The sequence below is a fragment of the Penicillium pulvis genome (genome assembly GCF_028828015.1).
Source record: "Penicillium pulvis strain IBT 33274 chromosome Unknown scaffold_8_segment0_segment0, whole genome shotgun sequence".
In the NCBI taxonomy this organism is placed as follows: Eukaryota; Fungi; Ascomycota; class Eurotiomycetes; order Eurotiales; family Aspergillaceae; genus Penicillium; species Penicillium pulvis.
The window spans coordinates 7,226,912-7,246,750 of NW_026643080.1; the positions used below are offsets into that span (position 1 = coordinate 7,226,912).

At 47.3% G+C, this 19,839-nt stretch overlaps 8 protein-coding genes across 8 annotated transcripts; 4 read left to right on the top strand and 4 right to left on the bottom strand.

The window, feature by feature from the left end:
* Positions 1 to 1,131: 1,131 nt before the first annotated feature.
* On the top strand, positions 1,132 to 1,676 carry N7503_012160 (hydrophobin family protein; the record flags this gene model as incomplete). The annotated part of the gene is made up of 3 exons (XM_057071706.1): positions 1,132 to 1,408; positions 1,463 to 1,560; positions 1,620 to 1,676. The coding sequence occupies 3 exons, from the start codon at positions 1,132 to 1,134 to the stop codon at positions 1,674 to 1,676; spliced, it is 432 nt and encodes a 143-aa protein (XP_056918317.1).
* A 2,067-nt stretch (positions 1,677 to 3,743) lies between these two features.
* On the top strand, positions 3,744 to 5,150 carry N7503_012161 (uncharacterized protein; the record flags this gene model as incomplete). The annotated part of the gene is made up of 5 exons (XM_057071707.1): positions 3,744 to 3,908; positions 3,971 to 4,103; positions 4,163 to 4,286; positions 4,336 to 4,772; positions 4,819 to 5,150. 5 exons carry the CDS (start codon positions 3,744 to 3,746, stop codon positions 5,148 to 5,150), a joined length of 1,191 nt encoding a protein of 396 aa, XP_056918318.1.
* A 244-nt stretch (positions 5,151 to 5,394) lies between these two features.
* Positions 5,395 to 7,107, bottom strand: cpdS (uncharacterized protein; the record flags this gene model as incomplete). Its single annotated transcript, XM_057071708.1, has 4 exons — positions 5,395 to 5,685; positions 5,734 to 6,263; positions 6,315 to 6,735; positions 6,790 to 7,107. The coding sequence occupies 4 exons, from the start codon at positions 7,105 to 7,107 to the stop codon at positions 5,395 to 5,397; spliced, it is 1,560 nt and encodes a 519-aa protein (XP_056918319.1).
* A 2,038-nt stretch (positions 7,108 to 9,145) lies between these two features.
* N7503_012163 (uncharacterized protein) lies at positions 9,146 to 10,959 on the top strand (the record flags this gene model as incomplete). The annotated part of the gene is made up of 5 exons (XM_057071709.1): positions 9,146 to 9,223; positions 9,364 to 9,977; positions 10,027 to 10,248; positions 10,317 to 10,723; positions 10,778 to 10,959. 5 exons carry the CDS (start codon positions 9,146 to 9,148, stop codon positions 10,957 to 10,959), a joined length of 1,503 nt encoding a protein of 500 aa, XP_056918320.1.
* Positions 10,960 to 11,444: 485 nt separating this feature from the next.
* On the top strand, positions 11,445 to 12,275 carry N7503_012164 (uncharacterized protein; the record flags this gene model as incomplete). Its single annotated transcript, XM_057071710.1, has 3 exons — positions 11,445 to 11,567; positions 11,641 to 12,065; positions 12,146 to 12,275. 3 exons carry the CDS (start codon positions 11,445 to 11,447, stop codon positions 12,273 to 12,275), a joined length of 678 nt encoding a protein of 225 aa, XP_056918321.1.
* A 548-nt stretch (positions 12,276 to 12,823) lies between these two features.
* Positions 12,824 to 13,146, bottom strand: N7503_012165 (transcription factor domain-containing protein; the record flags this gene model as incomplete). The annotated part of the gene is made up of 2 exons (XM_057071711.1): positions 12,824 to 12,830; positions 12,872 to 13,146. The coding sequence occupies 2 exons, from the start codon at positions 13,144 to 13,146 to the stop codon at positions 12,824 to 12,826; spliced, it is 282 nt and encodes a 93-aa protein (XP_056918322.1).
* A 1,688-nt stretch (positions 13,147 to 14,834) lies between these two features.
* On the bottom strand, positions 14,835 to 15,862 carry N7503_012166 (uncharacterized protein; the record flags this gene model as incomplete). Its single annotated transcript, XM_057071712.1, has 5 exons — positions 14,835 to 15,031; positions 15,092 to 15,408; positions 15,458 to 15,564; positions 15,616 to 15,768; positions 15,821 to 15,862. 5 exons carry the CDS (start codon positions 15,860 to 15,862, stop codon positions 14,835 to 14,837), a joined length of 816 nt encoding a protein of 271 aa, XP_056918323.1.
* A 963-nt stretch (positions 15,863 to 16,825) lies between these two features.
* On the bottom strand, positions 16,826 to 18,800 carry N7503_012167 (cytochrome P450; the record flags this gene model as incomplete). Its single annotated transcript, XM_057071713.1, has 7 exons — positions 16,826 to 17,225; positions 17,296 to 17,567; positions 17,627 to 17,871; positions 17,950 to 18,101; positions 18,178 to 18,369; positions 18,420 to 18,549; positions 18,602 to 18,800. 7 exons carry the CDS (start codon positions 18,798 to 18,800, stop codon positions 16,826 to 16,828), a joined length of 1,590 nt encoding a protein of 529 aa, XP_056918324.1.
* Between the last annotated feature and the right edge of the window lie 1,039 nt (positions 18,801 to 19,839).

Sequence of the window (19,839 nt, forward strand, 5' to 3'; positions counted from 1 at the left end):
GGAAGTCCCGTTCAGCTCAGGCTGGGCGAGACTTTGCTGGAGTATGGATCTGATTGCCACGTTGTATTGACTCGTGACCGTAGCTGGCTGCATACGAGGGCCAATCTGGCCCTCCATCTCCATAGGCAAGAAGCTGGCTGATCAAATAGATCCCTTCGCTTCATGGCACTGCTAAGGTGTGACGAGCTTTCCCTTTCCGACAAGATCATCAAATCCATCACGTAAATAGCTCCGTCTTGTTTTGTTCCTGGCAATCGAAAAAGAAAGTGAGTAGATACGACCAAAAGAAAACATGAAGTGCGGGTCAAAAGAAAGGAGTTGCCACGATCGAGATTACTCGTAGTCAGGTTATCGCCCAACGATCTCTCCGGCTGTTTTCAAATAGACGATAGCCGATGTGATATGATACATGATGCAGAAGCTGCATACATAGACCGTGGAGGTTCGCTTGACTGCAAAATGCGCGATGGACCAGTCAACTAAACTACCGGATGCTCCCGCTGCCCCGGATTGATGTGTTCCGCCAAGAACGTCGACACTCGTGTTCTGACCATATCCCCGAACAAGCAAACATTGCCCCTGCAGTAAACGCCGATCTTAATCAGAAGAACCAGCCGCAGCTATTTTCAATAGCTGGTCTGCCTGTGCAACCCACAATGCCTTGGGCCTTCCTGGGAACCAATCGCGAAAAGCTCTGGCCCAAACACTGTCGCTAGCGATCTACAGGAACAGCTGTGATCTCCGCTGCAGTACCGGCGCTCGCGTTGAACATGTACGACACCAAGCAGGAAACCACAGACGAGAAGGGCCTTCGGTATCCACCAAGAACCATTATCCCACGATCACCGCCGGGAGGGTCTCCAAGGCTATTGATTTTCAGGGTCTGCTGTGTGATACCAGGATGCAGCACCAAGACATGAGTTGAGCTGGAAAAAAAACAAAACGCATTCACGAATGGAGATGACAATTAGGGGCATGATCTAGAAGATATAAAGCCCCCAGGATTTCTCGTCCAGAATACCTCTTCATCATCCAGCCCAATCTCCCAAGCAAACCAAGAACTCCTTCCTTCGCTTTTCAGTCACTCTTTGTCTCTGATCATTCGCTTTACGCACCAAATAAACCATCAAAATGAAGTTTTTCGCCACTGCCCTCTTGCTCGCTGCTACTGCCGTGGCTCTGCCCCAGCCGGGATCCGACGGCAACATCCAGTCTATTCCCAAGGGTATGACTGTGAGCCAGGCTCAAGCCAAGTGTGGCGACAACGCCAAGGTCAACTGCTGCAACAAGTACACCACCAACAAGGATATCACCACCAACAACTCCGGCCCCCTTTCAGGTGCTCTGCAAAGTGCCCTGGCGCAGGGCCTGGGCATTGGTGAGGGGTGCAATGATCTCAGCGTCAACGGTATACTTCCCTTATCAAAACTTTACTAGTGAACACTTTCTCACGCTATCATAGTGCCTGTCCTCAACATTGTTGGAGGTGGTATCGACCAGCTGGTTGAACAGAAGTGCAAGCAAAACATTGCTTGCTGCCAGAACGACGGGTCGAGCGCTGTATGTTACTCAAGACTGCTTATTTCCCACTCAAGATTGCACACTGACTTCATGAACAGGACAACAACCTTGTTGGCGTTGCTCTGCCCTGTGTTGCTCTGGGAGGCATCATTTAAGCTCCCAGCACTTTGCCCAAGGAACCCTAGTACTTGGAAACTTCGTACATACATGTACATTGTATTGCCCCAGCAAGGGTCAAATTTTCCAGTTCAATGAGATCAGCAACACCAATTTGGATTTGCTATCTTAACGCACTGTGTCGGTCGTTTATCTTTCGTTTTGTCGCCTTTTCCTGGGACATCATTATGTACCTAGCTTTTATTAATATATGAGACCCTTGCATTCATGGAAGAAACTCCGCGTAGTTCTTAATTGTATGAGGATGCACGCCTGGCTGTGATTAACAGTCACTAATACAGCATCCCATAAGTCTCGATAGGGGAGATACAACTATACTCTGACGCAATCAAAGATAGACGAGTTGGAAGAAGGCGAGCTTCCAAGCTTCTCGCTTCCATAGAGAAATTTCTTCATGGGGGGAGGGTGTAGATATGGCCCACAAAAGTCGTCTAAAGCCGACCGTAGAGAAACAATAAATGACAAAAGGAAATTCTCAGCGGCCAAGGAGACTATGGAATATTCAGAGGTTATCGAGTTGTCAGGGGGAGCTGCTATTAGCACGCAATCACGCTTCGGTATAGCGCATTTAAGTGAATGAGAATGTTAACTTTTTTTTTAAACAACAATAACAATTGCAATGATTCCAGACAATCAATACATTTGAACAGTCCAAAGTGTCGAGAATAAAGACCCTATCCACATCCGTATTTCGGAATGAAAATTCAGGATGCCGATCTGGAAGTAAAATTGGGATCGGCCCTGAGGCATTAACAACTGATGATCCCGGCATTTACTACCATCTGTTGGTCCATCTTTTCGCGGCAATCCCGATGTCATCGGCAATGAAAAAGGGCCACGAAGACGGGAAACGTGTGGTCCAGAGCGGGGCCAAGTAGGACAAGCTTTTCAGTGGACCCGAGGGGCTATGCTAGGTTGAGGGAGATCAGACGTTAGCACAAGGAAGTAGAAATAATTCCTTGTCTACTTGGATTGCCAGACACGGATGCACAAAGTTTCTTCCAATTCCTTCAATGAATCGGCCAAGCTCTATCTTTTACGCCAAAAAGTCTGACGGCAACATTGAAAATAGAGCCCAACCAGTGATGCTTATACTTGTAAATCCGAATTTAACAGCCCTCACTGTGACTCAAACATCTCGCTTGATTGACCGATGAGACCACCTCCAAGAAAGGTGGAGACATGGGAGGATATTCCGTATGCAATTGAATGATGCCTTTGTTTCGGGATCGACGACACCTTCTACTTCCAAGTACCATTCGACCTATAATCGCCAACCTTATCGTCGCGGCATTGGCGTCTTCATATTCATACTTTGTGGCATCACTGTACGGGACGTAAAATTGATCCACCGAACTAGCGTGTTAGAGACAAGGCGAGACCCGGTGAATGTGGGCAAGAGTGGAGTAAGTGGCGTGGCCGTCCCTCCTTCCTCTCGACTCTGAACCCATTGAAATCCTTTCTGTATGGAAAGAGGTTCGTTTTTTTTTTTTTTTTTTTGGCAAATCGGCTCATTTCTTAATGCCTGATCAATGACATGGAAGGTCAGCCCGTAGAGCCGGTTAGAATCTGGAGGATCGGATCTAGGTCCATTGATCTTGTATCAGGACTTTGCATGGGAAGGCATACTTTCATTGATCCGTCTGGGTCCACAAGTGTGTTTGAGTTTTAGGGACGGAAGGCACGGGCTAGTCATCATGTCATGACGATCGCCAAGTTTTGCGCGCCAGCCGCAATCAGATAAGTCTGATCTTATCAGATTTCGCGCAGAAAAGTGGAGACTTGAGCAGAGTTTCGTGATTCAAATGTTACTTGCGTCTTGTGCTGTGCACAATCAAAAAGTAAGGATCGACGGTATGTACTGACGGGACCTGAAAATCCGGCCGTGTTTCGAGCGACATCGGATTCATTCACCGGTAAAATTGCCCTTCAAAGAGAAGTGGGATATAAAGGCTTCTTGCAATCCCTTCGTCAATTGCTTCTCAGGAACTTCCATTCTCAGACCTTCCAATACCCCTCTGCTTTTACCAAAACCACATTTCAGGATGTCGACCGCTTCTATACAGTTATTGGTGGATCAAATCAAGACAGAAGCCACTCAAGACTCATCCACCGCCGGCCATAATCATGCCCGTCTTCTCCAACTTATTGATGAACTCAAGCTAGTGATTGAAACACCAACTGAAACAATCCTGCGTCTCATTTATCAAGTATGCGACCAGCTCCAATGTTCCTTGACCGAGTATGAACTTACATTGGGTTCGAAATTTAGCCTCCGGAAAATGCCGCGTTGAGAACGGTGGTCGATCTCGGGGTATTCCCCCTTCTTGTCGGTAGTCCCAAGAACGAAGGTCTCTCGGCATCAGATATAGCCCTGCACACAGGGGCAGATAAGGGGTTGATTGGTGAATCTCTCTTCCACAATACCCAGAAAGTCGTTTAGATGCTAATCAAGCCTATGAAGTCCGCCTCATGCGAGTGATGACCTCCTTAGGCCTTTGCTCCAGCGTAGAAGCAGAGGTATACTGTCCAAATGATAAGTCTCTCGCCATGACCAAGCCGATCGGTCGTGATGGGGTCCCCTGCATGTGAGATGTGGTTTGACTTCCTTTGCTTTTCTCACACTGACAAGTCCAGATACGATCTTACACTTCCTGCCCTCTCCAAACTTCCTGAGTACCTCCGCCTCAACAACTACGTCAATCCAGAGGAATACTCAAAGTCCCCCATGCAGTGGGCTGTAGGCAAAAGCCAATTCGAATGGCTTGCAGAGAACAAGCAGCATCAGTTTCTTTTCAACTCATACATGTCAAGCCGACGGGAAGGAAAGCCAAATTGGTTCGACGTATACCCCTTGAAAAGGCTGATTGACGGTGCCATACCTTTACAGGATGCTGCCTTCCTTGTTGATGTCGGTGGAAATGAAGGGCATGATTTGGGAAATCTCTATGCCCGATATTCCAGGCCCCCTGGGCGACTCATTCTTCAGGATCTACCAAAAATGGTGAAGAATGTTGACAGACAGGGAATAGATACCATGGCATATAGCTTTTTGGACCCGCAGCCAGTCAAGGGTAATGCCCCATCACCCTTCATTGTATCCTTTACTGACCCACGAAGGTGCCCGAGCATATTACTTTAGAGCAATTTTCCATGACTGGCCCGACAGAATTTGCCAGCGAATTTTGCTGAATACTATCTCTGCCATGAATGCCCAATACTCGCGCATCATCATCGTCGACTTTGTTCTCCCCGATACAAATGTTCCACGAATGCAATCCGCTATGGACATTCAGATGATGAGCATCGGAGCGGGTGTTGAGCGATCGAAAAAGCAGTGGGTTGATCTTCTTGCCAGTGTTGGTTTGAAAATCAATGGAATCTGGAATTCAAATCCGGCCCTGGAGTCGATTATTGAGGCAGTCTTGATGGAAGATGCCGAAAGGCTTTGACTTTGAGAGTGATTCTTTTCCAAATATCGTTTTGTTTCGTGTGGTAATCCCAGTATGGTATACACATTTTGGAAATACTTATATTCGACATTGAGGGATGAACAATCTTTTCAGTAAGGTATGCCTTTGATATGTACAGATTTGTTCATTTTCAGTGTAACCGCCATAGTTTCCAGGGCCTGAGTTTGTATGTCTCCCTGAAGTCCTCGCGTCCAAGGGTGACATGTATCGTTCCGAGCCGCTACTAGGTCGTGTATGAGCCCCTTTCCTGAAGATTCTTGATCCTTCCGAGCAAGAACTCAAGCTGCCGGTAAGCAGCACCAGGAACGTACTGCGGGATCTCGTGCCCGGAGCCGTAGACGGTGGAAAATGTGAGGCCACGCTCTGTATGAGCTGTACCCAAGATTCCAGCGCCTGCATCAGCAGTGTAAGGAGCCTGCACATGCCCATTGGCGTCCGCATTCAAGGCATCAGTATATGGCACATAAAGTGGTTCAGTTGGTGCGTATTGGAACCCCTGTTTGCCATTCCATGTCTAAATATATCAGAGGGCAAAGAACGACAATATTCAGAAACGACTTACCATATTTTGAATTGTGGCCAAGCTGCCATTCATGAACAGCAAATAATCAAACCATCCATGGCCCAGAAGTACGTTATTGGTGCGTTCAATGACGCTTGGCAGTGGACCTAGCGCACTGGGGACGGATCCATCACCGTTCGGAAAAATGTCGCCACCGCAGACTGAGTAGTCAGTGATGGGAACATGCAGCGCCTGTTGAACAGTGGTTTGGTTGAAATAGTTATTCGGGCCACCAGCTAGCGAGGGAAACCCCATCTGATCCCACAGGAAAGGACAGAAGTCTGTCAGGTGATACATATTGAAGCATGGATTAACGTAGGTTGCTGCCTTGACAATCTGGTCCCATAAATCGCAGTCATTTTGATAAGGCTCTGGGGCAATTGGGAAATCTTTTGGCGGTGGGAAAGTCAGAGCCTCATCAAGGAACTTGTCGTACCCACAGCTTTCAGACTTCTTGTTTATATCTGCCATGAATGTATCATTCAAGCCAAAAAGACGGTCAAAATAATTCAACGCCGCGACCGCGGGGGCTATATCAATTCCTCAGCTTTGGCAGTTTGTCATATTCACGCAAGACTCACCATAGATCATCACACTATCCTCGTTGATGGATGGGTCATTGATTTGAATGCCCTTGAGGTTGAAATGGGTTGTATCATTCTGATCCAGCATTCCAGCCGCCAAGTAGGGAATGTATTGTCCCGCATAGCTTTCTCCAGTGATAAAAACCTTGTAGCCCTGCATACTAAATGTTTCAATGAACCTCTTCCAAAAGTCATTGAATTGATTTGAAACATCAATCTCATCCTGCACGGTGGCGGGTCCAGGCGAAAAGCCAGTCCCGGCTGGCTGGTCGATATAGACAACATTGGTCAGATTAGTCCATGAATACGGATTTCTGACGGGCGCATATGTTCCCGACTGCCACAGAAATGGACCGTTTTCCTGGAGCAACCCATCTAAAGAGCTGCACCCGGGGCCACCGTTCAGCCAAATGGTGATCTAAATCAGCAAATCAGCATCTGCCAGGTAACGGATGTTTTGATCAGTGCATACCTCTTGACCGGCAGCAGGATTGCTTGACGGGAAAAACCAAAAAAACAGACTCGAGTTGCCATGAGGAGTGTTGGGTAAGAGACCGGAATAGCTCTCGCCTATATCAAATGGCACCTGTGGAAAGTGTGTACCGTTGACGAGAAATTTCTCAGTCTTCTTATCCAAATATAGCAACTCAGACGAATGTGAATGCGTTGCTTCTCTTCTGTGCAGAGAGTTCGTAGGCCTTTTCAAAGATGCTGCCTTGCGATGGGGGCTCTGCAATGCAGCGACCGCGGTCGTCAGCAGAATTGCCGCAAAAGATGAGAGAAAGCGCATTTCAAAGTCCTTTCTGGTTCAAACAAACCATTGCATAGGCATTTTAGACGGGCCATTCTGTCTATTTATTGACGTGCTTGTTTCTCCTTGAACGATCGATTGACCTCGCTTGCGAATTACTATCGTTTGCCCAAGCGACTATTCTGCGAGTGGGGACTCCATGATTCATTTGCTTGCCGATCTCCAGTCTCGGGCCCCAATTGGACCCTGACGAGCGGGGTTTACCAGCCGCATGGATAAATTGCAACCTCGCCAAGGGCAATCGGGAAGGTTACATGACAGATGATGGTGTCATGGCCCCAAAATTGAGTTCAGACCCTGAAGAAATTCCCACGCCGACGGAGTCCTGGCCAAAATTTAGGCTACCATCGATAAAATCCCCGCGTACTGCGACGTGTTCCGTGATGTCCCGCCTCTTTTCCGACTTTGCGACCCTTGAACGAGGGTATTCGATGCAAATGCATATGACAGGTATTAAATATTAGGTTGGTATCGTGCATAAATGCAATTCAGAGTAGTGAATAGAGATAAGAATCATAAGAGTACACCTTTCATCGACAAACTGTGCAAACATGATGACACGTCAACAGACATCAAAATCCACCGCGCAAATTTGAACATTTATCTAAAACTTGGGGACTCTACAGTTTGCTCTTTCCAAGGGGTTCCAATGTTGACTTCCAAGGTTTAAGGTTTAGAGTATAGTCCTACTAAGAACGATAGGAGTTATTCAGGTCCGCGGGTGCGGGGTTATATATCTTTACCCTCATCCGTAAGTTTCTTATCTTATCTCTTATCTTCCATGTTCTATCTCATTGTTCATAACTCCGAGGTGCTTTCCAAGATTACAGGAGATTGGTCTGTTTGTTGCCTCCAACATAATTTGTCGGTCAAATGTAAGCAAGGACCTTACGAATTTTTACAAGCTTGTTCATCTTTTGACATTCCCTAAGGTTGTTGAACAGTATCGCTTCCATGGATGAGTATAGGCCCTTTGACAGACACGTAGAAGTTCATGCCGTTCTCTTTCGTCTGGCGGAATGTCGCTTTCATAAATATGCACTGCACAATACATCCTTACGTGAAGGCAGCGAAGGCTTTTTACGTGCCTCGTATAAGGCAAGACACTGGCAGCAGCTCTCGTTACGGGTACAGGTTCTCATGGCAATTGCTTTCCCTTAGTCGACATACCAACTCCCGAGGTCCAGGCATACTATCGTGTGTTCGATCTAAATATGACACCACTGAGAAGCTTGGAAAGCAATATGCCTCGGGTCTCGAGTCTCGATAGGAATTTTGACTATCTCTGTATAAAACCTTGAATGTTGACTAAAGTGGCAATTGTCTCCGAAGCTATGCGATAAGGCTACTAGCGTGAAACTACTTCTAATAGGTACGTAAGTAAAGTGTGACCGGGCGAATTCCGATTTTTTCCAAGGCAGCGGGAATCATTCTGGATCCGGGGTCGGATTCGGTGCCAAGGCCGCCACGATTGCTTGTATCAAGGGGGACGCGTGGAGTGCGATACGACTAGTGAACCAGCAAACCCCGAATAACTGGCTGATTACCCAGTGGGGACCTTGGAATATTTGACGGCATTGTCTCATGGAGGACGTGGGCCCAAGTCAACCTAATTGCAAGGCTCTCTATTACACCTCAGAGTGTCCATTGTTGGAGGCTAGAGCGAAGTATCTCCTGGGAATTATCTTTTTCAAGTGGCGAAAAATAACCCAGCGCAGATGCGACGTGCTTATGCCCAAGTCATTCAGGATCTACGTGGTGTTAAACAAGACGCCGATATCGCCATCAGCCATCAAGATTGGGTGGTATGCACGTCAAGCGCCCGGCGAACTTTCTTCAAGGCGCGATAACACCAAATCACGCAATAATGGCGCCGATAACAACAAAACATATATTGTATTGATTCTTAGCTGCGGGGGAGCCGAGCTATAAAAAGAGATCAGACCATCCAACCCTATTTCTTCATTCCCGGATTGCTTTTTGACCCATTTCTCAGTCGCGACACCCCGACTCACAAATGTCTAACACGACCAAACAAGAGGGTGGAGAGACCCTCACCTCTTTAAATGAGCCGGACAACCCAAAATCAGTTCATGTGGGCAATGGGGAGTTGACGGCCAAGGCAGGAGAACTAAATTATGAGGAGTACACACGCGGGGGAATGGGCCGACATCTTGGTACATTCTCAACAATCTTTCTAATGTAGGTTCACGGGTAACTCAGATTATGGCACAGGTGACTGAGAATCCTAGTGTGGGCCGCATTATCGGGACTGGCATTTTTTCGACGCCCTCGTCGGTCACGGAAAGTGTAGGGAGTGTGGGTGCTGCCCTACTTCTGTGGGTCTTGGGATTCCTTCTAGCTGCTTCTGGTCTTTGTGTTTGGCTTGAGATGGGCTCTATGATACCACGAAGCGGCGGAGAAAAAGTTTATCTGGAGGCTGTATACCGTCAGCCAAAATTGTTAATCACAATTGTTTTTGCCGTCCAAGCCGTGGCTCTGGGGTTCACCGCGTCGGGCTGCGTTGTTTTCGCATCTTATGTCTGGGTGGCAGCTGGCAAAGAAGCATCGGAATGGGAAGAACGTGGAGTAGCGATAGCAGTGATTGTGTTTATCACAATGTTGCATACATTGCTACCCAACTGGGGCGTCCGAGGCATGAATGTTCTTGGTGTGTACAAGGTTATTCTTTTGTTATTCATTGTCATCACCGGCTGGGTAGTACTCGGTGGACATGTGTCCAGTATTCCGGATCCCTACTCTAGCTTCCGGAACTCCTTTGCAGGCTCAGCAACCTCCAGTAACCTTTACGCTATTGCGCTTTTCAAGGTGTTGAATTCATTCTCAGGGTATGTCGAAAACTTCTGTGTCATGAGCTCTTCACTGACTGGATTTTAGCTGGTCAAATGCGGCATACGTCATGAATGAAATCCGCAATCCTGTGCGTACCGTGAAAATCGCGGCGCCGATTGGGCTATCGATCTGTGGGGTCCTATATATCCTAGCAAATGTCGCGTATTATGCGGCAGCCACCCCGGAAGAAATTGCAAATAGCGGGACGACAGTGGCTTCGTTCTTCATGGGAAAGGTGTTTGGCTCAGCAGCCGAGCGTGCATTGAGGTGAGACTTGACACGCAAAAAATCCGATTCCCTTATCATAATGGCATCTTTTCTGACGGGAGTTGTAGTGCCCTGGTAGCTATATCTGCCTTTGGTAATGTTTTGACCGTGACATTCGCTCAAGCTCGGGTCAATCAGGAACTAGCCAAAGAGGGTGTCATTCCGTTTCCCAAATTCTGGGCATCAAACTGGCCCTTCGGGTCACCATCAGCTGGACTGCTGCTGCATTTCATTCCATCCTTCATCGTCATCATTGCAATTCCCTTTGGCGATGCGTATGACTTCATTCTGGACCTTGAGGGATACCCCGCTAGCGTGATCGATTTTCTGGTTGTTGCTGGACTCTTTTATCTTCGGTGGACTGCTCCACTCGTGGATCGACCGTTCCGTGTTTGGTGGCCCGTGGCTTTCTTCTTCATGGTTGGACAGGCATTTCAGCTCGTTGCCCCATTCGTTCGGCCGCCAGGCGGCAAAGGTAAGTTAGAGTGTGTCGAATAAGTGGTGAAGATGATACTGATTGACTTTGTAGGCGATACTTCTCTTCCATACTGGTTATCGTCCGTGGTGGGTATTGTCATACTGTTGTTAGGGGTGGTCTATTGGGCAATATGGCGGAAGGTTCTTCCTGCGATCGGAAGATACCGCCTTGTCCCAGAGCACGAGGTGCTTTCCGACGGCACAACTGTTGTTTGCTATAAGGGGGTTAAATAAGATTGGAGTAAGCTTTCCTGGGGATGGATGGGAAAGCCGGGTCTGAGTAAATTACGTTACATCCGTTGCCTTTTGTATTCTCAGACGATGCAATCATTAGAGTTATCGCACGTGGCAGAAGGGTCATCCCAACATAATTGTGGGGCGTATGGAAATAGCTCTTTGAATGGGTTCACATCAGGTAGAGACAGAAAAAAAAGAGACAGAATATTATCGGAACTCCGTTTTCTGACAAGAGTGATGTTGTAGTTGGCGCACTGCCTCAGTAAGATAGCCAACGCCACAGGGATCACTCCGCGAAATACGAGACGGGGCTGTGCTGTCACTGCGGTGGGTCCTGCGCCCCCTGGACCGGGATGAGGCGGTGCTCAGTCCGAGGACCGATGTATTTATTATCTTAGATCATTGCAGTCATCCTGTTCCTTTTGAACTATCTCTGTCAATTCCTTCCATTCTCTTCCATCCTTTTTCAACCACCCCCCACGATGTCAAATTACGGCCCACCCAACAATCATGGTGACCCTTACTATGGCCAGCAGGGCCAAGGTTACTATCCGCCCAACCAGGACCCAAGCTTTCTACCCCAGCAACAGTTTTACAACCCCGCAGTGAGTACAGTCTTGAGTTCAATGGTCGCGTTGCTTTTTGCATCAGTCATTGTTGATTGCCATTTATATCTAGCCACAACAGTATAGCCAGCCACCATATAGTGAACAGGCCGTGACTCGCCAAAGTTATGCTGCTACCCCGGTTCCCTATGACCAACAATACTCGCAAGGCCCCCATCCTGGAGGTCCTGCTCCCTCCCACCAGTACCCTCCACAATTCCCCAGTCAAGATCGCGGGAACTCGCCCTACCCTCCCAATCAACAGCATCTGAGCAGCGGCGAGAGCGCATCATATTATGGGAGTGGCGTGCCACCTCAACCTCAACCGGGCTATGCCGCAGGCCCTGGAGGCCCCGAGGGCGATAAAGGACTGGGTTCCACGCTACTTGGGGGTGCTGCTGGGGGGTTCGCTGGCCATAAATTGGGCGGTGGTTTCCTTGGGACCGCGGGTGGTGCAGTATTAGGTGCAGTGGGAATGAATATGGCAACCCATGAGATGTGAGTTTGACTCGACAATGCTAACTGTCCCCCACGTACTTGAGATTTCTATGCTAATTTGGTTCTTTTCATGGATATAGTAAGGATCATAAGAAACACAAGGAAAAGAAAGAGAAGAAACATAAGAAAGAAAAACATCACAAGCACCACAAGCGTCGCGGCTCAGGCTCGAGTTCTAGTTCAAGCTCCTCAAGCTCCTCAAGCGATTGATATCTCAAGGGGTACTATCCTTGCGCTTAAAAAACTGAAGATGGAAGCTGTTATTTAACTAGCAACACCAAATAACATGTTCCTTATTCTCATATTGGAGATGTATACTATGGCTGCTCTGGCGTCAAATGGATCGAAGTATGATACTTGGCGCCCAATTGATTTTCCCGGGCCTTACTGCCTGGGCTCCTGTCATCATTGGCGGCCTCTTCTGTTCTTGATGCCAATTTAAAGACCCGGTACACTGCCTTTGAAGCTCGTTGCTACCCCTGGTGATCACAAATGGATATCACCACCGAATGCATTTGCGTCAGGTCCGTCAATCTGGTTGCGATGATCAAGCTAATGTCGGCAGAAATTTGTTCGAAGAAACGACAACATTCAACAAATCAACATAGCTTGTTCCTCCCAGATCTGAAACAAGGTCAAGTTGCACCCACATCAATTCAATCATTCCTTGGACAACACACATCCTTTGATGACCGGAGACCTTTTTTGTTCTTTCCAAGAGAGAGAGGATGATTTCCCGCTTTGTATCGGTATACGCTTCACATGCTATAAAAAACATTGGGAAGGGGCGATCGCATATTTCTAACTGTCGTATAATGTCAAAGGCTTCATCGGACCATCCGGCCACTCGTTGGTCTGTGAACGAGCCTTTCAAGACACGCTCAAAGTAGATTAGGCCTGCCAGTCGGTACAGCTGGGACATTTTGCTTCCATAGTCGACATCCTCTACGGGGTTCGTTCCAATCAGGCTTGTGGTATCTTGTTTAATTGTCATCAAGTCGTTCTCAATGGAATGCAAGATTTGTCGCTCTGTGTATGGAACGTCTTCCGGAAAGTTTTCGTAGGGCTTAAATTCCGACATTCTGGCGATCAGATTTATCATTTCCAGGGAGCATCCGAATATGCCCAGTACCTTTCATCCTGCTCAGCAAATTAACAAACCAGAGAAATTTTGAGACTCACCTGGTTGTTCGCTACCGAGGCTAGACTGGAGGCCATGCCCTGAACCTTAGAAATTGACGATTTTTCTGCGGACTGGGTATTCCAATGTTTGGAGGTGAATTTTGCAAGAATATCATGATAATGTACCCAGAGTATCAGGAGGTCGGCTTCCTCTAGCTTGGGGTGTCCACCTTCACAGATCTCATGAAGCATGCTTTTGGCACCAGATACATATAACGGCCATTGGAAGGAGGTCTCCGAAGGCAAGAAGATCTATGCACATCAGCATGGTCCAAGCCACGGGAGGCGAGGGAAATACCTCGAAAGCACATATCAGCATTCCTACGGCGACATGCTGGTAAATCTCTCTTGTTCCAATATTTTGCCTGTTCATCGATGCACTTAAAGAGCTTAGCGATGCGACTTTCAGCCGAAGAGACTCCGCAGCATTGCCATGACGATATACCGATGCCAGGGACAATATTGCCTGTAGGACGGCCATGGAAGCTGGTGAATCATCGGAGAAGGATAGTTGGAACAAAAATTTCGAAAGGTTATAGCCATCGGTTGCTATGGGTATTAAGGAGGCAACTACCTTTGTCATAACTACACCGACGCCGGTCAGCTTTGTCGAATTTCGCGAACAGATCTGAATCTTGTCCCATACAAAATGTAACTAGGTGGTTGCCATCACTCAAATTTGGCTGCGCATTCGCCAAGTTTGATAGCGGAAAGATGCACATGTTGTGAATTGGGATTTTACCTATAACGACCAGATCTCAGCCCAAGTCCATGGTGCGACATAACTGAATAACTGACCTAGACTTCCTGGTCCTTTCATATAAAGCAGCTCGACATTCATCATCGAGGTGTTGATAAAATGACCATTTTTACTTCCATCCCATATAGCATTAGTCTTGGTCAACATGGAATGTTGTATTGATCTCCGGGAGCCAGGTGCTGGCCAGCTTAAACGTAGTCCGTAGCCCTGGCAGTTACGGGACGATGATGCGCAGTTCTGACATTCTGGGCGTCCCTGATCACACGAGATTTTTCGATCTGCGGAGGAGTCAGCCAGTTTCTCTTGACCGAACTAAAATTGCTCTTACCGCGACATGTCCAGCACCCCCGCTTTGATGGAAGCCCCACACGATAAGGACCTCGTGGCTTCACTGGAGCCATTCCAGCTCAAATTCCAGCTAAATAAACAGGCGTTCAAGGCCTGAGATACAGATGAATGGAAGAGCTTGTCGGTACATGCAATATCATGGAGTTCAAGATTGAAAAAGGTCGTGCAAATCCCTCGTATTTGGCCCCTTACGATTAGTCATCAGTATGTGTGGCCATGTTCAGCGACCTAAGTCTCATGAAATATTTTCCATTGAAAGCATGAAGTTTCGAATTAAATAAGTTGTATTCCATAGTCATGATATCATTGTTTCGCGTGGCTACTTGAGACGCGCATTGAGACCACAGGGTACGACTTTATATCAACCTGCTATTTCATATAGGCGATGACGGGATCACCTCCGATAATATAGCTTAGTCCTGATTTACGTTAGCACCGGTTCCAAGCAATATCAGGTTCTTCGATTTTGTCCACCTCGATTACAGCCACTGTTTGTTCCCTAGATGCGAGATAAACGCACCACCATCTCCGTTCGCGATCGAGGCTTTATGCATGACCGAAAGGAGAGCATTTACCGATTCCTCGGGTGTCAGGGGCCGCTGAAAGTGCGGCGCGTAGTTGATAAACTTGCCCACAAGCACAGCTGCCTTTTCAGCATCCTCAGGAGCTGCCTCCACTGCGAATCATTTTTAGCGTGTGTACTCATGGCTAATATGAGGTTCGTCCATCATCTTACCTTTGTTTCGCTCAGTTGACACATATCCAGGGCTAACGGCAAGGAATAGAATACCATCCTTGTTGTAAAGAGCGTTGTATTTAGCCATAGCGATATTGACTGCGCCCTTGCTGATAGCGTATGGGCTGCCAAAAGCCACTTGTGTCGCATTGATCAGGTCGATATCGGCCATACCGGTGGAAATGGTGATCAACTTTTTCCCCTTGCCATTGCGAATGAGCGGAATAAAAGCATGCACTATCTTAATGGCGCCTAGTAGATTAATTTCCAGTGATTGTAAGATGTCCCTCTCCATTGTCTCGAAATCATCATCACTGCTAGTTGTCAGCATTGTTTATTTCGTTCACTTCAACATCTAGTGCATACAAGTCACCCATGGTTTTCCATTCGCTGATATGAGAAACTATGGCGGCATTGTTCACTAGATAGTCCAGACCGCCGCTGGTAATATCTTTGACCACTTCTGCGGCTTCCTAACTAGAAATCAGTATCGTATGGTCTATTTCTGAGACGAGCATGCTCACTCTCAATGATGCCAAGTCAGTATATTGAGCCTCGACCATGTGAACATGATGAATTCCTTGTTCCTTGGCCTTAGCCTCGGCTGCAGCCTTGTTGCGAACCAGGCCGATGACTGTATTGTCTGGATCCTGGGCAAGTTGCCGTACGAATTCGAACTATAAATGTTAGTCCACAACCATTCAAGATAATGAAAGGATGGTGACTAACCCCAAGGCCACGACTGGCTCCAGTTATGAGATAGGAAGACATTTTAAAGTTGATAAGTGGACGGATCTGGATCGGTGGAGAGAACCTTGGAATATGTAAATGCAATGAGATTTGAATGAGTCCCGGGTATCCATTACGTTTTAGGGTGGCAAGCTGGCACTATATATACCTGTCGAAATCTCCTACAAAATGGCTGGTTACTGTTGTTCTGCTTATTTGTGTTCGGAAACTCAATATGCTGATTGATGGAGCTCTCCAAGGCCGGGATTATGAAGCGAAATGGTGATCTTACTTGCATCAATATTGGGATCGGGCTTGTTTCCAGGCCGGTGATTGGGCCATGAGATAGAGAGCAACTATTTGCGAGCTTTCGGGCGATCCTTCCCTAAACCGGCCAAGACCCCATATCGCCCAAATGTTTACAACTATTTCGATGAAGGAACCATGCCTGTCAAGTCTATTTGAAAATGGGCGAACGGAAAGGGAAAGCTCTAGAATCGAGAAGCATGGCACGGAAGCCAAATACAATTTTGCCTCCTTTGGATGACGTGGAAGAAACTTTGGCTCATCATAATCTCCATAACATCATGGAACCATGGCTTCAACCATGCATCTGTCCGGGCGGGGTACTATCATTAGTCGACTGAATCTTTTCCGGTCGAATTTGCACATTCTGATCAACAACTATGACGCGGACGCGACCGTGTTTTGACACACTGAAGAACACCAAATATTGGAACACAAGAGTTCAGATGGTGGGGCATCCAGGCAAAAATAAATATAGAGGCTCTATGTAGCATGCGCGCATATCGTCAAAAGGATATGAATATAGGAAAGAAGCTCCTGAAATTGGATATACTGAGAGGTGAAGCTAGCAGCATCTATTACAATCTATTTTCCAAGCTGCTGACCGGTCTCTCTAGTCGACTACCTGACTAACGAGTACTGAATGAAGAAGTTGAGACCAGCTGCTGGAAGTGAATTGTTGCTTTGACCAGTTGCCCGCTAGTGGTGTACACCCACGAGGAATTCAGCATCGCCCTTTTTCCACGGGAAAGATTGTTCCAGTGACTGGATCAAGTCCCGATGTGCGGCACTTCTGGGCTGTATAGATAGCTTGAATGGGGCTGGATGGCTGATAACTCCCGGGAGGAACTTGACGTTGAGATCTTGAGATTCTAGACCTTTCGGCGGTTTCGATATCTTAAACACATTCAGAGACCTTGCAATAGTAAGGAAAATGTTGGAGTCGGCTAGAGTACGTCCCGGGCAAGCTCGACGGCCAAATCCAAAGACAAGCATGTGGGGGTCTCGCTCTGGAGCATGGTCATCTGGACCAGCCAAGAAACGTTCCGGTTTGAAGGCCATAGGATCAGAGTAGACATTCGGATCGTGTGTAAAGCCCCTGGAGTGGTCCCAACTCATGAGAATCCGGTCTCTCTTTTGTCATCTTCAAGTCTATAAGAGAGGCTTACCAGATATTGGCCACAATCGATGATCCCTTGGGAATGAAATACCCTTCGCAAGTGTCATTTTGGGTTGATACGTGTGGTATATTTGTAGGCACGACTGGGTGCCACCGAAGAACCTCTTTGACCAGCGCATTAATGTATGGAAGCTTCGCTCGATCTTCAAATTGCGCGAGGCCCTCACCCCCAACCACCGTGTCTAGCTCTTGCTGGGCTTTCTGTTGCACCTCAGGGTAAAAGGCCATAGCAAGAAAGAAACTGGCGATTGCAGAGACTGTCTAGCGATCTGTAAGTCTTCGTGAATACAATTTTTACACGGGGTCCATATTCCCCTCACCGTGTCTGCTCCTCCAGCGTATAGTGACCCAGCCGACCATTTGATGATCCTTTCTTCTTCGGACCCTGGTTCCACATCGCACTTTCGGAGAAGATTGGATAGGAATGACGGTGCACAAACACCGGTAGCCATCTGCTGCCTGACGAACTCGTATGGGATGTCGCTAAATGCCTCAGCTCTCCTTTTATACGCCTGGCAGGTTTTAATGAAATCTGCGCCAGGGAACCAGGCAGGTATATATCTCACTGATTAAAAAGTTAGGTAATGGAACAAACAAGTCTCCAATTCCAGCACTACAGTGGGGCCGATCTATGGTGACTTACGTATTGGAATAAAGTTAACCGCCCATGCCGTTGGGAGCAATGCGGACGAAAAGTCCTCCATTGCTTTGTCGGCTAGATCGACAAGTGGGTCCGGAGAATGGGGATCAATGGTGTAGCCGTATGCGATCTTAAGAACGATCCCCCCAGCCTCTCTGTTTTGTATTAGTTTTGGCAGGGTGTTCTGGGAGAGAGGAAGGAATCTGTTTCCCAATACCATCGTAAACTTACTTTCGAATGTGCTGTTGGAGCTTTTCAGGCTCATTCATTACCCTGAGCAAGAATCGACTCACTTCTGTTATCTGGACACTGTTGAAACAAGCGACGGAGTTATTTGAACCAATCTCTTGATACAGATATTTGCGAGTCATCCTGACATGCTCTGGATTTCTCAATCCTCCAAGTACATTTTGCCAGCCCGACCTATGGGAGTTAATCAGCCGCCATGGCACCTAGCTAACGTAGTATCTTACATTTCAGTGAAGTTCTGCTGAGGACGAGAAGAATGGATAGCAGATCGCTTTTCAAGAAGCTGAGAAGCTAACTGAGCATCATTCAGAATGATGATAGTCTTACCCAGCACACTAAGTGAGCTGATAGGTCCTGTTTGGACAAGAGTCAACATTAAAAGTTCAGATACAAGACGCCTTCTTACCATAAAGTGCCTTGTGCTTTAGCCAGTGCTGCCAGTCCTGCTCATCGGGGTTAGGAAGATCCCTAAGGTTGCCAATGATGGGCCTGGGTCGGGGACCGGGAGGAAGATGCGAATCCTGACTTTGCCGACTTCGCTGTGTGGTTCGAGCATAAAGGCCCACAGAAATTATGACTACGATTAGCCACAGTATGAAAAGCATAATGATGGCTGGATCAAGGGGAAACTTGCGAGTAAGTCTTGAGTATAGACGTAGTATGCATGTAGGACGATGTTGATTTTAAAAAGTCTGGCGAAATGAGGGGCCATGACGTTGTTGCATCTTTCCATGGTTAACGAAGGATGAGCTGGCTGTCGAAACCAGGTCATGTTGATGGGATTGCAGGGGTTATGCATTAGCCTGACAAGTAATCGGATGTGAGAGGCCTGTCATGTCACACTGCATATGAGGCGGGGTTAGGTGGAACAACGTAGCAAATCCGTTTGCATGAAGGGGCACTAAGTACTCCTGGCAAGGGGATTGTATTGGTGCAATTTCTGAATTTTATATGGCCAGAACCAGTCAATGTTGTTCAATATATTCCGTGTACGAAGTCTCTGGAGCATTCGTTGATACAGTATATGTAATACATACACCCTGGGCTACTGTAGGAACATCTTTGACGTAGACCAATGCTTTCCATATAAATCATGTTGGGACTCTTTTGAGGTCTAGCGCCGCAAACTGCCAGGTGAATGGGCCTGTCCCTGTGCTTCAACTATTATAACCTTTTTCACCCGGCTCATTTGAAACCCCTATTACTCCAGGGCTTTGAGAATCTCAATCATTCCCTATATTTAGCTCGTATAAAATTATTGCGCCAGAGCCTGGCATGACTGGAGCAGATCCGAAAGCGAGGCTGAGATGGGCTCAAATTGCTTACAACGATAGCAAGTGCACGGGAGGAAAGATTTGACCTAGACTGCAGATGGCCTTGAAAATCGCGTAATAATGCATCGGACGTGGCCTTTGTCGTGATCATAGCCACGGAAGCCTCTTATGAAGACTTTCTATCAGTTCTAGAAGATGAGAGTAAACTATAACTTGATAGTTGTGCTGGGGCTTATCACCCCAACCAGCCGTTGGCTTAGACGTATTCTCTTATCTTTAGGAACGAAGACACGTGGCTCTCCTCTTCAGCCGGCCAATCATCAAGGCATGTAATTTCATTTCCAACCAAATCTACCCGTTGGCGGCGGCT